The sequence below is a fragment of the Neoarius graeffei genome, chromosome 27 (assembly GCF_027579695.1).
Source record: "Neoarius graeffei isolate fNeoGra1 chromosome 27, fNeoGra1.pri, whole genome shotgun sequence".
NCBI lineage: Eukaryota > Metazoa > Chordata > Actinopteri > Siluriformes > Ariidae > Neoarius > Neoarius graeffei.
This window is the reverse complement of record NC_083595.1, coordinates 39,639,953-39,653,141: the sequence shown is the minus strand read 5'-3', so window position 1 is coordinate 39,653,141 and position 13,189 is coordinate 39,639,953. Positions and strand designations below refer to the sequence as shown.

General features: G+C 41.1%; 1 protein-coding gene across 1 annotated transcript in view; it reads right to left on the bottom strand.

Annotated features, from left to right (window-relative positions):
* The window catches only part of pias1a (protein inhibitor of activated STAT, 1a), a 153,035-nt gene that overhangs the window by 39,055 nt on the left and 100,791 nt on the right, over window positions 1-13,189 (bottom strand). Inside the window, exons 3-6 of the mRNA XM_060911995.1 lie at window positions 9,172-9,256; window positions 1,952-1,999; window positions 1,741-1,831; window positions 1,220-1,354 (exon numbers count right to left, since the gene is read on the bottom strand). Of these exons, the coding sequence (XP_060767978.1) occupies window positions 1,220-1,354; window positions 1,741-1,831; window positions 1,952-1,999; window positions 9,172-9,256 (359 nt within the window). The remainder of the gene's footprint in view (window positions 1-1,219; window positions 1,355-1,740; window positions 1,832-1,951; window positions 2,000-9,171; window positions 9,257-13,189) is intronic.

Genomic DNA, 13,189 nt, shown 5'->3' with positions numbered 1-13,189 from the left:
ATTGAATCGCTGTTCTGAATTACCCGAAGCGCATAAAATCTGCGTGCCATCTTGCAACAAGATTTACCTCCAAATAACCTGACCTATGTCTGACAGATTTTATCCTGTTTACGGTGAGCGTTCCCACTGCGAAAGAGAAACCAATCGAAACTGAAAGAGTGAAAGTGATTATCATGCCGTTACCATGTGAACAGTCTTTTATGAATGCGTAATTGTGCGCTCTGACTCCGGTGTGACTGGGCAGGGTGACAAGTTTTATGTTTCATCTACTTTAGGTAATTTAAAAACTATAATATTATTTGGCAGTGGGCACATAGGAAAGTGTAAAGTATAAAGTTTCTGTCAATATGTTTATCATGCTTGTATGATGAAAAACTCACGAAGATGGTTATCTAAATACATGACCTACTCATTCTCAACCTGTTGAGCTTTGCCGGTGAAGCTCTCGACTCCAGAGGGTTAAATTCAAAACAAAAATAGTGACAATATGCTGAAGTGTGCAATAGGGATTTAAAGAATGCAACAAAATATAAAATTTTTTTTTACTACACTTAGCAAAGATTCAAGGAATGTGATGGCAGATGCAAAACAGACGGCTCTACGACATCTGCCCTGCACCAGACACAGACTCTCAGTGTCTCTACAGAACAGTGACATGTCTTCACGTAACGTGGACATGCACATGGCTGTAGACAAAGTATCCTCCATTTTCTCCTGTTGCGACTGTGTCTCAACGTACAAGCTGAACGCATGCGCGTGACGAATATATTGTACCGGTAATACCCTGCCTGGCCTACCAGGAACAGCGCAGGGCATGGTCCAAAAGTAGGACAATGCTCCAAAGAAGAATACAAAAGGCATGCATGACAGTTTGCAACATGGTGACTTTGAGAGAAGAAAAGGTAGCGTGTTTAATGCTAATGTAGGAAGAAGAAGAACGAGACAAGAGGAAGAAAAACATTTTAAAATGTTCTTCTTCTGTATTTCACACTTTGACTACTTGGTCACCATCTACGGTGATCCCCACTTACTGGATCAGCATATTACTGCATGCTCGGTTTCGCACACACGCGGTCAGTCAATGCGCACAAGTCCGTGACTATGCTGATGATGAAATCTGTGTGTGGACCGCGTCCACGGACGTCTACGTCCCAGTAACACTATCAGTGTCTCTACAGAGCAGTGCATAGTCTCTCATTAAATTAAGTTAAAGCCTCACCCTTCCAATCTCCGATGTCCAGGACACCACGATGGTGTTGGGGACAGTGGTGGACAGTCTGACCAGTGAGGTAATGTTGATGGGTCTGCTGGGACGCTTTGGTTCAACTCCATTTTTGGTAGGAGGAAGGTACCCCTGAGGACACAGACACACACACACACACACAGAATGAAGAGTGCGATAACTATATACTCTTTCACTGTAAAACATGTTTTTTTTTTTTACTGTAGAATTATTACCTCCGCACACTTCGTTGGAGGAGGTTATGTTTTTGTCTCCGTTTCCAACGCAACTCAAAAAGTACTGAATGGATTTTGATTAAATTCTGAGGAAAGGTGGACCATGGGCCAAGGAACAACTGATCAGATTTTGACGCAAATCTGAATACGTGGCTTGGCGGAGGTATACACTCTTCCGAGTGCTGTTCTAGTTTCTTAACTGACTTCATCTGATTAGAAAAATGTCATATTTATTTCTCATCATAATGGGTGACTGCATGCATTTTTATTCTCTTTCCATACCGGAAGGTTGCATGGTTTCCCATTGACTTTTACACAGAGGTTAGGAGGAAAGTGGTCTTCTTGTGGACAGCTGGTTTCTGATAAACAAAACCTATGGACAGAGGACATGATTTTTTTTTTTTTTTACACACTAAAATTTAAATAAAAATAAAACAGCGGTTTGGAATTTGTTTGTATCATGTCCCTGGTATAAACAATGCAGGTGACTTACCTTAACTGTACTTGTACTGTGAAGTCACATTTGGTCCCCGAGAGGTCCCTTAAAAACAAAAACCAAAAAAAAAAAAAAAATCTTTATTTTCCAGTTGTAGTAGAATTAATAAACAGGTTCGGACTGTCTGCTGAGGAGCGTCATGTGACTTATGTGATAGTTGTCAGCTCATAAACCAAAACAGTGAGATGAAATTAAGCCTCGGTCACAACCGGCCGTACGTGCTCCTACGGCCGGTCTACGTGCAAAAAACGCAAGAAATGCACGGAGGGCGCGCGTGTGACGTGCTGATTTTCGAGCCGTAGACCGGCCGCAGAGGTTCTTTGTCATGTCAAACAAACTCTACGGGCGCTTACGTTTTTTTCAGGTTGCAAGACAAACTTACGGCCAACGTGCGTCTTTCTCCACGAACAAAAAAAAAAAAAAACGCAGCGATTTGGGAAACGCCAAAATATCGTACGTCCGGTTGTGACCTAGGCTTTACAAAGCACACAACATTACAATTTGGGTCTCAAGAGTCTAAAGAGAATAAATGGTAGTTCGCACTATTTTCACTAGGGATGCAACGGTACAGTGTGACCACGGTTCGGTTCGGTTCACGGTTTCTGGGCCATGGTTTCAGTTCGGTTTCGGTATGTCAATATTGTCTCTGCTCTAACATGCAGTAGTTTTTTTTTGCTTATTCTATTTGAAAAACAAGGTACAATATTAAGTGTAAAATGTCAAACAATTAAAGGCATTGATGAAATCAAAGGGGTTTTATTATAAACATGGAGTTCCTTATCATACTTGCCCTCATAAATAGGTAATAAACATAAAATACAGTAAAGGGCAGCAATGTAGTAAAGTCACCTGAATACTGTCACCCACACAACTTAAGACAACTTAAGTCATACTTAACACTGAAGCCAAAATGACTCCACACTGTGGATTTGAACGAAGATGGTGCCTCTTCAAAGTTTAATCTCTCGTCTTCTTGTCCACTCGCCATGATTCTAAGCGTAGACATCCTATTATTACCTAGACGGAGCATCCAATGTAAATTCTAAAAGCGCTGACGAGACGCGGGGCTGCCATCTTGGAGTGGTGATACGCTGCACTCAGTGTAATGCGCTGGCTCGCATTTTTTTGTCATACATGTAGCTATGATAAAGGATAGCGGCGGGGTTATTATTCATAGTTGGCTTCACGTTAATAGAATATCCTGATATTAAGTGAACAGACGTCGGAGATTGTTGAAGTTGAGGAAACGGTGATTAATATCCTACAAAAAATGTGTGAATACTAAATACATTAGATATAAACAGCTTAACGTTTTTCTATCGGCTACAACCACCAATCTGTTGCGATGGATAGGGTAAATTCAGGTAAAGTGGGACACTTTTTTTTAAATAAAATGCGGTTTTAACAATCTAAATCCATTATAATGATTCAAATGTGTGTATGTTTTCTTTAAATAGATTGTTAAGAACATATCAAAGGGGAAATTAATCTAGTCAGTGAATTTATAAGAGCCTTTTACATCCTTCAGCACAATCTGACCCCCCTTCAGCAAAGCTGATGTATTCAGGTTGAGTGGGGAACTTTGGTATGTAGGACAATGTGTGATGACCATATATTAACCACAAACATTTTTTTTTTGTTTTAAAGCATATCAAAACATTTATTTATAACAAATTAATGTCAAACATAAAAAATATAACAATGTAGTAAATGAATAAACTATTAAATAAATAAAAAAGGTAGTATATGAATAAACATTTAATAACGATATATATATAATATTAGCATACAACATTAAAACATGACTCGTGAAACCACTTATCACACTCACAGCAGGCCACCCATTCCTCCATTGCCTTTCGGTCACTTGCATCCCCCATACACCCCCTTGCAGACAGTATAATAATAATAGGATGTCTATGATCTCGCGCTTATCTCACCACTCCAAGATGGCGACCGTATTTCTCGCGTCAGAACAGCCGACGCTCCGTCTACGTAATAATAGGATGTCTATGATTCTAAGACTACGTTTACATTAGACCGTATCTGTCTCGTTTTCTTCGCGGATGCACTGTCCGTTTACATTAAACCACCTGGAAAAGCCGGGAAACGGGAATCCGCCAGCGTCCACGTATTCAATCTAGATCGTATCTGGTCCGGTGCTGTGTAAACATTGAGAATACGCGAATACGCTGTGCTGAGCTCTAGCTGGCGTCCTCATTGGACAACGTCACTGTGACATCCACCTTCCTGATTCGCTGGCGTTGGTCATGTGACGCGACTGCTGAAAAACGGCGCGGACTTCCGCCTTGTATCACCTTTCATTAAAGAGTATAAAAGTATGAAAATACTGCAAATACTGATGCAAATACTGCCCATTGTGTAGTTATGATTGTCTTTAGGCTTGCCATCCTTCTACTTGCAAGTACTAAGTGATATGCGCTGGGATCACACACACAGCTGCTCAGTCCCGAATCGTGGCTTGTGCACTTCACTCGCGCGCTGTGTGAGCTGCGCAGGGCCGGAGTGCGCACCCTCCAGAGGGCACTCGCTGTTCAGGGCGGAGTGATTTGGAGCGCAGGATGCCTGCGGAGCCAAGCATATCCGTGTATTGGTGTTGCTGTGTGCACGGCTAACGGTTTAAGTGTCAACGCGAATCGTTTTAAGAATGTTAATCTGATGATCCGCTGATTCGACGTAATGTAAACGTAGCCTTAGTGCTACTAGAACACACGCATTCCTCTTTTACTTCCCCGGCGTCTGTTTCAGAGTGCTGATAGGCTCAAGGGAAAATTCTGAAAATCTGATTGGCTCTTGTTTCTTTGTGGGCAGGGCTTAAAGGGAGAAACCGCTTCCCCGGGGTCCTAAGCACTCTTGTGTATTGTACGCTACACAGAATACATGAGCAATGACTTTGTATTAAAAATTCAAGTTTAATGTCGCGCTTACCGAAATACCGTGGTTCGCCTACGCGTACCGAACCGCGCTGGGCGTACCGAACGGTACGAATACAATCAAAAAACCGTTGCATCCCTAATTTTCACTGAGCATAGAGTAGGCATATCAGGTGAAAATTCAAATTCAACCCAAATTGCTTGAAACAGCTCTCATTGAATCCAGAATTGAAAGCTGAACAACATACTTTTTAAAGAATGAAAATGTTTATCCGCTCTTGAGATATTACAAATCAAAGACTGAAGAAACGGCTTAAATTTTTAGAAAACTGACGTAATATTCTGTATGAGGATCACATGGTCCAAAATGGGCCTCATTAATGAATGAGATCAAATGTTTGGGGTTTTTTTTCTTAATAACTTTTTCATTTTTCAAGATATTTACATGGAAATTGGCAGGTACATAGATGGTTGTATACTGAATACAAAGTTTGAAAAAATTAGTATTTGATTAGCATGAAGGATGAATGCATCCAGGTCAGGAATGTCATTCACAGCTCCCATTCTCTCTCAAAATAAAGTAATAAAATATTATTTCTAATACCCTCTTTGTGCTCTGTAGGCCCTTTGTATTTCTCAAAAGTAAGGCCTACTAGTGTTTATATTAAAGAATATAAATGATTCTTATTTCAATTAATATTCACAGCTTTCAAGGCGAACCTTGAAAAAAACCCTGCGTGATCCACATCCAATAAACAATTCCAATGAACTGAACTGAAACGGACACTCGCGTTTCTGACTTCCGGTTTTTTAAAATATCATTCTGACCTCTCAATATTTTTCATCAAAACAACTATAGTTAGATTCTAAAATAGTTATTTATTTACATGAATCAGTTTGATTTGAAAAAATAAAGTAGGTAAAGCTATGAAAACTCACTTCAAAGTCTCCCGTGAAGCATAACATTAAAACTAGCTGACGGAAAATTTTGCTGAATACTTCATCAGAAACAGTGAGAGCAAGAGAACATCCTTATAAAAGTTATCTGATCAATATTCACAAGTAATCCAGTCGGAAACCGATCAGAAGAGAGAGAAAGCCTGAACGCTTTCCCGTGACTCAAAAAACACCGGCAGTTTCCCGACATCCCGCGAGCAGAGTTTTTACTCTGTTGTACCGACTTCAACCTGCCGTTATTCCCAAAGTACCGAACAGATCTTAATGGGATACATTTCTTTGGAAAGCCGAAATCATAAGCTTTTTTTTTTTTTTTTTTAAAGATATTTTTTTGGGCTTTTTGCACCTTTATTGGATAGGACAGTGTAGAGACAGGAAATGAGCGGGAGAGAGACGGGAAGGGATCGGGAAATGACCTCGGGCCGGAATCGAACCCGGGTCGCCCGCATTCATGGTATGGCGCCTTAACCACCTGAGCCACGACGCCCCCTAAATCATAAGCTTTTTAATGATAGTATTCACAATAGAAAATATTCAAGAGTTAAGCAATGACAGGTTTGAAAACTTAAATGATTGTCTGCATGCACAATTTTCACAGCACGGCCAGCGAGCGTCTCATACGACTACATACTGGTTTTATTAATGCGAGAAAATCTACCAGAATTCAAGTAGCTGCATTTCTGGTTTGGACCACCTTTAAAACGGAGGCCATGCGTTCAGAGGAAGAAATGTAAATAATCTATAACAGTGATTCTCAAACTGTGGTACGCGTACCACTAGTGGTACGCAGGCTCCGTTCTAGTGGTACGCCAAAGAATTACTTAATTAAATATAAGTAAAATAAAAAAAAAAATAAAACGTGAAATACTATCTATAATATTCGAATGGATGAAAATATCTTATCAACCGATGACAAGAAAATGAAAGGAGATACAAATTAAGTTAATAATTTTAATAAGTTTGCAAGTGCCATACATAGCGTACGTACGCATTCCCGCCGGTTCCGCTGACAGACGGTTATCCGCCATTGGTAGACTAGGCTGTGATGGGAAAAGGTGGAGGTGGCTTTGCTAATTATGACGAGTACGACAAAATTACTGTCGTGGCTTAAATCCGCGAATGGGAGCGTGGATCAGGAGAGAGGGAGAACTGAAGAGGACGTGTGTGAGCCGAGCACAGATGCTAACGACAGTGGCAAAACCAGCCCCAGAACTGCTAGCAAACGGCAGAAACCAGTGAGGAGGAAGTATGACGAAAAATACAAAGAAACGGCAAGAACTGCAGCTATGCATAGCCTGTTTTGATTTTTTTCAAGTACATCAAGTACAGTACTTTTTTTTACTTAACATTTAAGTACAGTACAGTTATTTAACTTTTAAGTACATTTTCATTTAATCTTTAAGAACTCTTAATATTTATTTTAGTACAATGTTTATTTCACTTTTATGTGCAATTAATTTGATTTGATTCATTATTTAAGTACAGTGTTTTATTTTCCTATATTTAAACACAGTGTTACTGTTCCAAGTACTGTGTGTAATGTTACAGTGGCCAACAATATTAAATATACTCGTTAAATAAAACCTCCGCCTTGTTTTTAATGAATACTTAGGCCTACTACGTTACTGTATTTTAATGTTGGTCATTATGGTGGTACTTGGAGAGCCAAGTATTTTCTGAGGTGGTACTTGGTGAAAAAAGTTTGAGAACCACTGATCTATAGACCCTTTTCAGTCACGTGACCTTCGCAAATGCGACCGCCATTTTGGACATGTAGTGGACTTCGGCTCGAATCGGTTTGAATGCGAGGAAGGCAACAAACATAAAAGAAAAAGGAGCGAGATGCAGAAAACTGTATTTACTAGTTTACTGTAATTATGATCTGGCAGCTATTTACACCGGATCCGGTGTAAATAGCTGCCAGATCATAATTACAGTAAACTAGAATGGAATGTTAACAGCAATGTAATGCCTTTTCTGGCTAATTTTATTCGTCTTACCTCCAACAAAGTGGTCACTACACAAGCGTTGGTATGCCGCTATCCATCTTCTCCGTCGGTCAGCATCTACCGGGATCCGATAAAACGATAACCCTTGCCTTGTTTGTTGATGGTTACTACATCCAGGTGCACAACAATATAGTGGCATGATGGAAGTCTTGCTGAAAATAAACACTTTCTTTGCTGCCGTTCCTCAATGTTGGCTGTGGTAAACTACTGGTAGTACACGTCCAAAATGGCGGCCGCGTTTGTCGTGACGTCACGTGAAAAGGGTCCATAACCACAAGACAGCCATAACTCTAGACCAGTGGTTCTCAAACTTTTTTCACCAAGTACCACCTCAGAAAATACTTGGCTCTCCAAGTACCACCATAATGACCAACATTAAAATACAGTAGCGTAGTAGGCCTAAGTATTCATTAAAAACAAGGCGGAGGTTTTATTTAACGAGTATATTTAATATTGTTGGCCACTGTAACATTACACACAGTACTTTGAACAGTAACACTGTGTTTAAATATAGGAAAATAAAACACTGTACTTAAATAATGAATCAAATCAAATTAATTGCACATAAAAGTGAAATAAACATTGTACTAAAATAAATATTAAGAGTTCTTAAAGATTAAATGAAAATGCACTTAAAAGTTTAATTACTGTACTTAAATGTTAAGTAAAAAAAAAGTACTGTACTTGATGTACTTGAAAAAAATCAAAACAGGCTATGCATAGCTGCAGTTCTTGCCGTTTCTTTGTATTTTTCGTCATACTTCCTCCTCACTGGTTTCTGCCGTTTGCTAGCAGTTCTGGGGCTGGCTTTGTCACTGTCGTTAGCATCTGCGCTCGGCTCACACACGTCCTCTTCAGTTCTCCATCTCTCCTGATCCACGCTCCCATTCGCGGATTTAAGCCACGACGGTAATTGTGTCGTACTCGTCATAATTAGCAAAGCCACCTCCACCTTTTCCCATCACAGCCTAGTCTACCAATGGCGGATAACCGTCTGTCAGCGGAACCGGCGGGAATGCGTACGTACGCTACGTATGGCTACCCAGAAGCACTTGCAAACTTTTTAAAATTATTAACTTAATTTGTATCTCCTTTCATTTTCTTGTCATCGGTTGATAAGATATTTTCATCCATTCGGATATTATGGATAGTATTTCACATTTTATTTTATTTTTATTTTACTTATATTTAATTAAGTAATTCTTTGGCGTACCACTAGAATGGAGCCCGCGTACCACTAGTGGTACGCGTACCACAGCTTGAGAATCACTGCTCTAGACAGTTTAGCGCTTATGTTCAGACAAACCCATGTTCCCCTTAGCAAGTCATTAGAATTATGCTTTAATGTGCAACTTACATAGAACTGCTGATCTGTTGGACTTGCTGTGGTGTTAATGCAAAAGCAAAACACGTTTCCTGAAAGCGCTGACTGCTGTCTGAAGCTGAGAAGGAGAAAGAGACAAAGGTATCGTCATCTAAGAGAAATCATTTTAAAATCACATCAAACACAGTAAAAAGAAAAAAGAAAAAGAGTGCATTAAAAAAAAAAATCTGATGGCACAATGACAACGGTTCTACTGGCTTTATTCTCCACAGTTGACGTTCTTTATCACAAACATCAGTGAACGATACAGATCTAGCATCAAATACATTCTCTGTTCATCGTAATGGGATGAATATTATATGTAAAAATCATAAAATGATACCCTATTGTCTGATCCCATGTACTAAAATGTTCCTTATTTCTAACCAAAACTATGCATTACAACAATACTGGAAAGACGATCCCTGTAAAGGTATGCACATGCACTTCCAGAAAAACTCATGCCAAAGCCCATTATGAATCAGACTGCTTTGAGGATGAAAAGAACAAACAGAAGAGCGCTGACAAATGATGCACATGTCTGGGATTTGTTACTGTGTCACGAAATGATTATAACACTATAATTAATAAAAGCTCGGTCCTGTGACATATTTAAAAAGCACTGATGTAGGAGTGTTCCAATCCTTTCTTGTATAAACAGAGTCATCACATTCCATCTGCTTGCTCTCGAAGAAATATTGTACGTTTTTAATATTCTCAGCGCGAATCAAAAAGAAGCCAATATTGAAGGTCTCTCTGAACACCCACACTGAGTTCATATCGCCAGGCCCTACTTTGAACTGCAGATTAATTATTCATATAAGCTTCAACAGAAGTATGGTCCAATATTGACAAAAGTGAGAGTGCAGAAGAATATGCGACAGCAAGAACTTTCACACCGAGTTTTCCATGCCGCAAGTCAGCACATTTTTACCTCCGCCAAGGAGGTTATGTTTTCGGTAGTGTTGGTTTGTTTGTCTGTTAGCAACATTACGGAAAAAGTTATAAACGGATTGCTCTGAAATTTTTTCCAGAGGTGTGACTGGGCACAAATAACAATCCATTAAATTTTGGCGGTGATCCGGATCACCTTCTAGATCCCGGATTTTTTTAAAGGATTCTTGGCGGAGGTCTGCGCTCTCCGAGTGCTTTTCTAGTTTTAAAGGATTCTTGGCGGAGGTCTGCGCTCTCCGAGTGCTTTTCTAGTTGCTATTAGAATCTGGTTCAAATTATCCAGTTTCTCTTCACGACAAGATCAACTGTGAGCTACTGCTCACTTACGTATCCCTCCGCTCTCGCTTATATCAGAATGCAAGCAATCGAAGGAACAGGACGCTTATTATGAATGTTGACTTCAACAAATAATTAACCCTGAAACAAGTAAGTAAAGAGCAGTGTTCGCCCCAGGGATTTCAAATAGCATCCTGGTAAACTGTCATTTTGAAATCGCGTTTTGCTTCTTGAAACAGCATCAAAATCCACGTAAATACATTCGGTCGGTAAACAGGAAGTCGATGTGCGACAGACCTGAAAACGGTATACACGGTATAGAAACCCAAGCTGAAGCTCAGTACCAAATATCAAGCAGTTGCGATTTGTATTTGCTCAGAAAAGTGTTACGAAAATTTTGTAAATCCACGCTATATGTTTCGTAAATGCATTAAGTTGGTAAACAGGAAGTCGATGTGCGACAGACCTGAAAACGGTACACATGGTACAGAACCCCAAGCTGAAGTTTGGTACCAAGTGGCTATGATTTGTGGTTGCTGAGAAAAAGGATATTTCGGATGGACGGCAATACGGACAGACAGAGGTAAACCAGTGTGTGTGTGGGGGGAGGGGTTAATAATAGATATGGTCTGTAAGGTCAACTGAGCAAGAAGAATTTGGCAAAAGGAATAATCATCCTAAAGAATGCATGTTCTGTTAATACATCGTAAATTTGCTTACAAATGCAACAAACAATGCATGCAAGGCAAAAATTAGGTTGTGAACCATTAATCACGCAGCAACAAAAAGGGCAAGCAAATTCTGAAAGCAGTTTAAAAAAAACAAAAAAACAGCAACCCATGCTTGTATCATGGTAAAGCTCTGCAATGCCTAAAGCTGAGCAAAGAAAACAATTCCCTCACTGAGCTGCTGTGGAATTATTCAAGCACAGACACACACCAACCTATGTGACCAAGGGTTGCGGACCCCTGATCATCTCCCCACTTGTTGAATATCCAATTACTACAACAGTGTATTAGTACGGCGTGCATAAAGGGACATATGTTTAAAAAAATTAGAAAGTATCTGGTGCACACAAGAACATCTGTTAGTTGATTTATGATATCTTCTGGTAATCGTTCGCTCGTTCTTGAACGCATCCCTTTGTACAGCCGTTCTCCTGTCAGAACGCTTTATCATATTCATATTCAACACACGTCCTTTTAGGGGCTCAGAATATTAGTGGTATTGTATGTATGTATGTATGTATGTATGTATGTATGTATGTATAAACAAACAAACAAACAAACAAACAAATATGGAACTGGGGGAGGGGGGTAATATTCTGAGAAAAAAAACTCAATTTCCAAGATTAAAGTTGTACATTTCTGAGAAAAAACTTGGATATTCTCTGAAATTATAAAGGCATACATTTGTGAGAAAAAAAAAGCAAATACTCTGAGATTAAAGTCATAAATTTACAACAAAGAATTCAGAAAAAGTGTTTACACATTAAGGAGCTGGGGAACGGGGGTAATATTCTCACAAAGGTGACTCTGAAACGTTTGTTTCTTACAGTTTTATTCTATTATTTGTGAATATTAACAAGCTTTATAATCTCAGTTTAGGCGATACCTTTATAACGACAATAACATTGATCTGAATTGCACCCTACTGACACCTCACTGACGCGCTCACACCCTACTGACACCTCACTGACGCGCTCACACCCTACTGACACCTCACTGACGCGCTCACACCCTACTGACACCTCACTGACGCGCTCACACCCTACTGACACCTCACTGACGCGCTCACACCCTACTGACACCTCACTGACGCGCTCACACCCTACTGACACCTCACTGACGCGCTCACACCCTACTGACACCTCACTGACGCGCTCACACCCTACTGACACCTCACTGACGCGCTCACACCCTACTGACACCTCACTGACGCTCTCACACCCTACTGACACCTCACTGACGCGCTCACACCCTACTGACACCTCCCTGACGCGCTCACACCCTACTGACACCTCACTGACGCGCTCACACCCTACTGACACCTCACTGACGCGCTCACACCCTACTGACACCTCACTGACGCGCTCACACCCTACTGACACCTCACTGACGCGCTCACACCCTACTGACACCTCACTGACGCGCTCACACCCTACTGACACCTCACTGACGCGCTCACACCCTACTGACACCTCACTGACGCGCTCACACCCTACTGACACCTCACTGACGCGCTCACACCCTACTGACACCTCACTGACGCGCTCACACCCTACTGACACCTCACTGACGCTCTCACACCCTACTGACACCTCACTGACGCGCTCACACCCTACTGACACCTCCCTGACGCGCTCACACCCTACTGACACCTCACTGACGCGCTCACACCCTACTGACACCTCACTGACGCGCTCACACCCTACTGACACCTCCCTGACGCGCTCACACCCTACTGACACCTCACTGACGCGCTCACACCCTACTGACACCTCCCTGACGCGCTCACACCCTACTGACACCTCACTGACACCCTCACACTCTACTGACACGCTCATACCCTACTGACACCTCAGTGACACTCTCCCATCCTATTGACATCTCACTGACACTTTCACACGCTACTGACACCTCAGTGACATGCTCAGACCCACTGACATGCTCACTGACGCTCTCACACTCTAACATCTTACTGACGCGCACACCCTACTGACATCTCACTGACGCCCTCACACCCTACTGACACGCTCACTGACGCTCTCACACCCTACTGA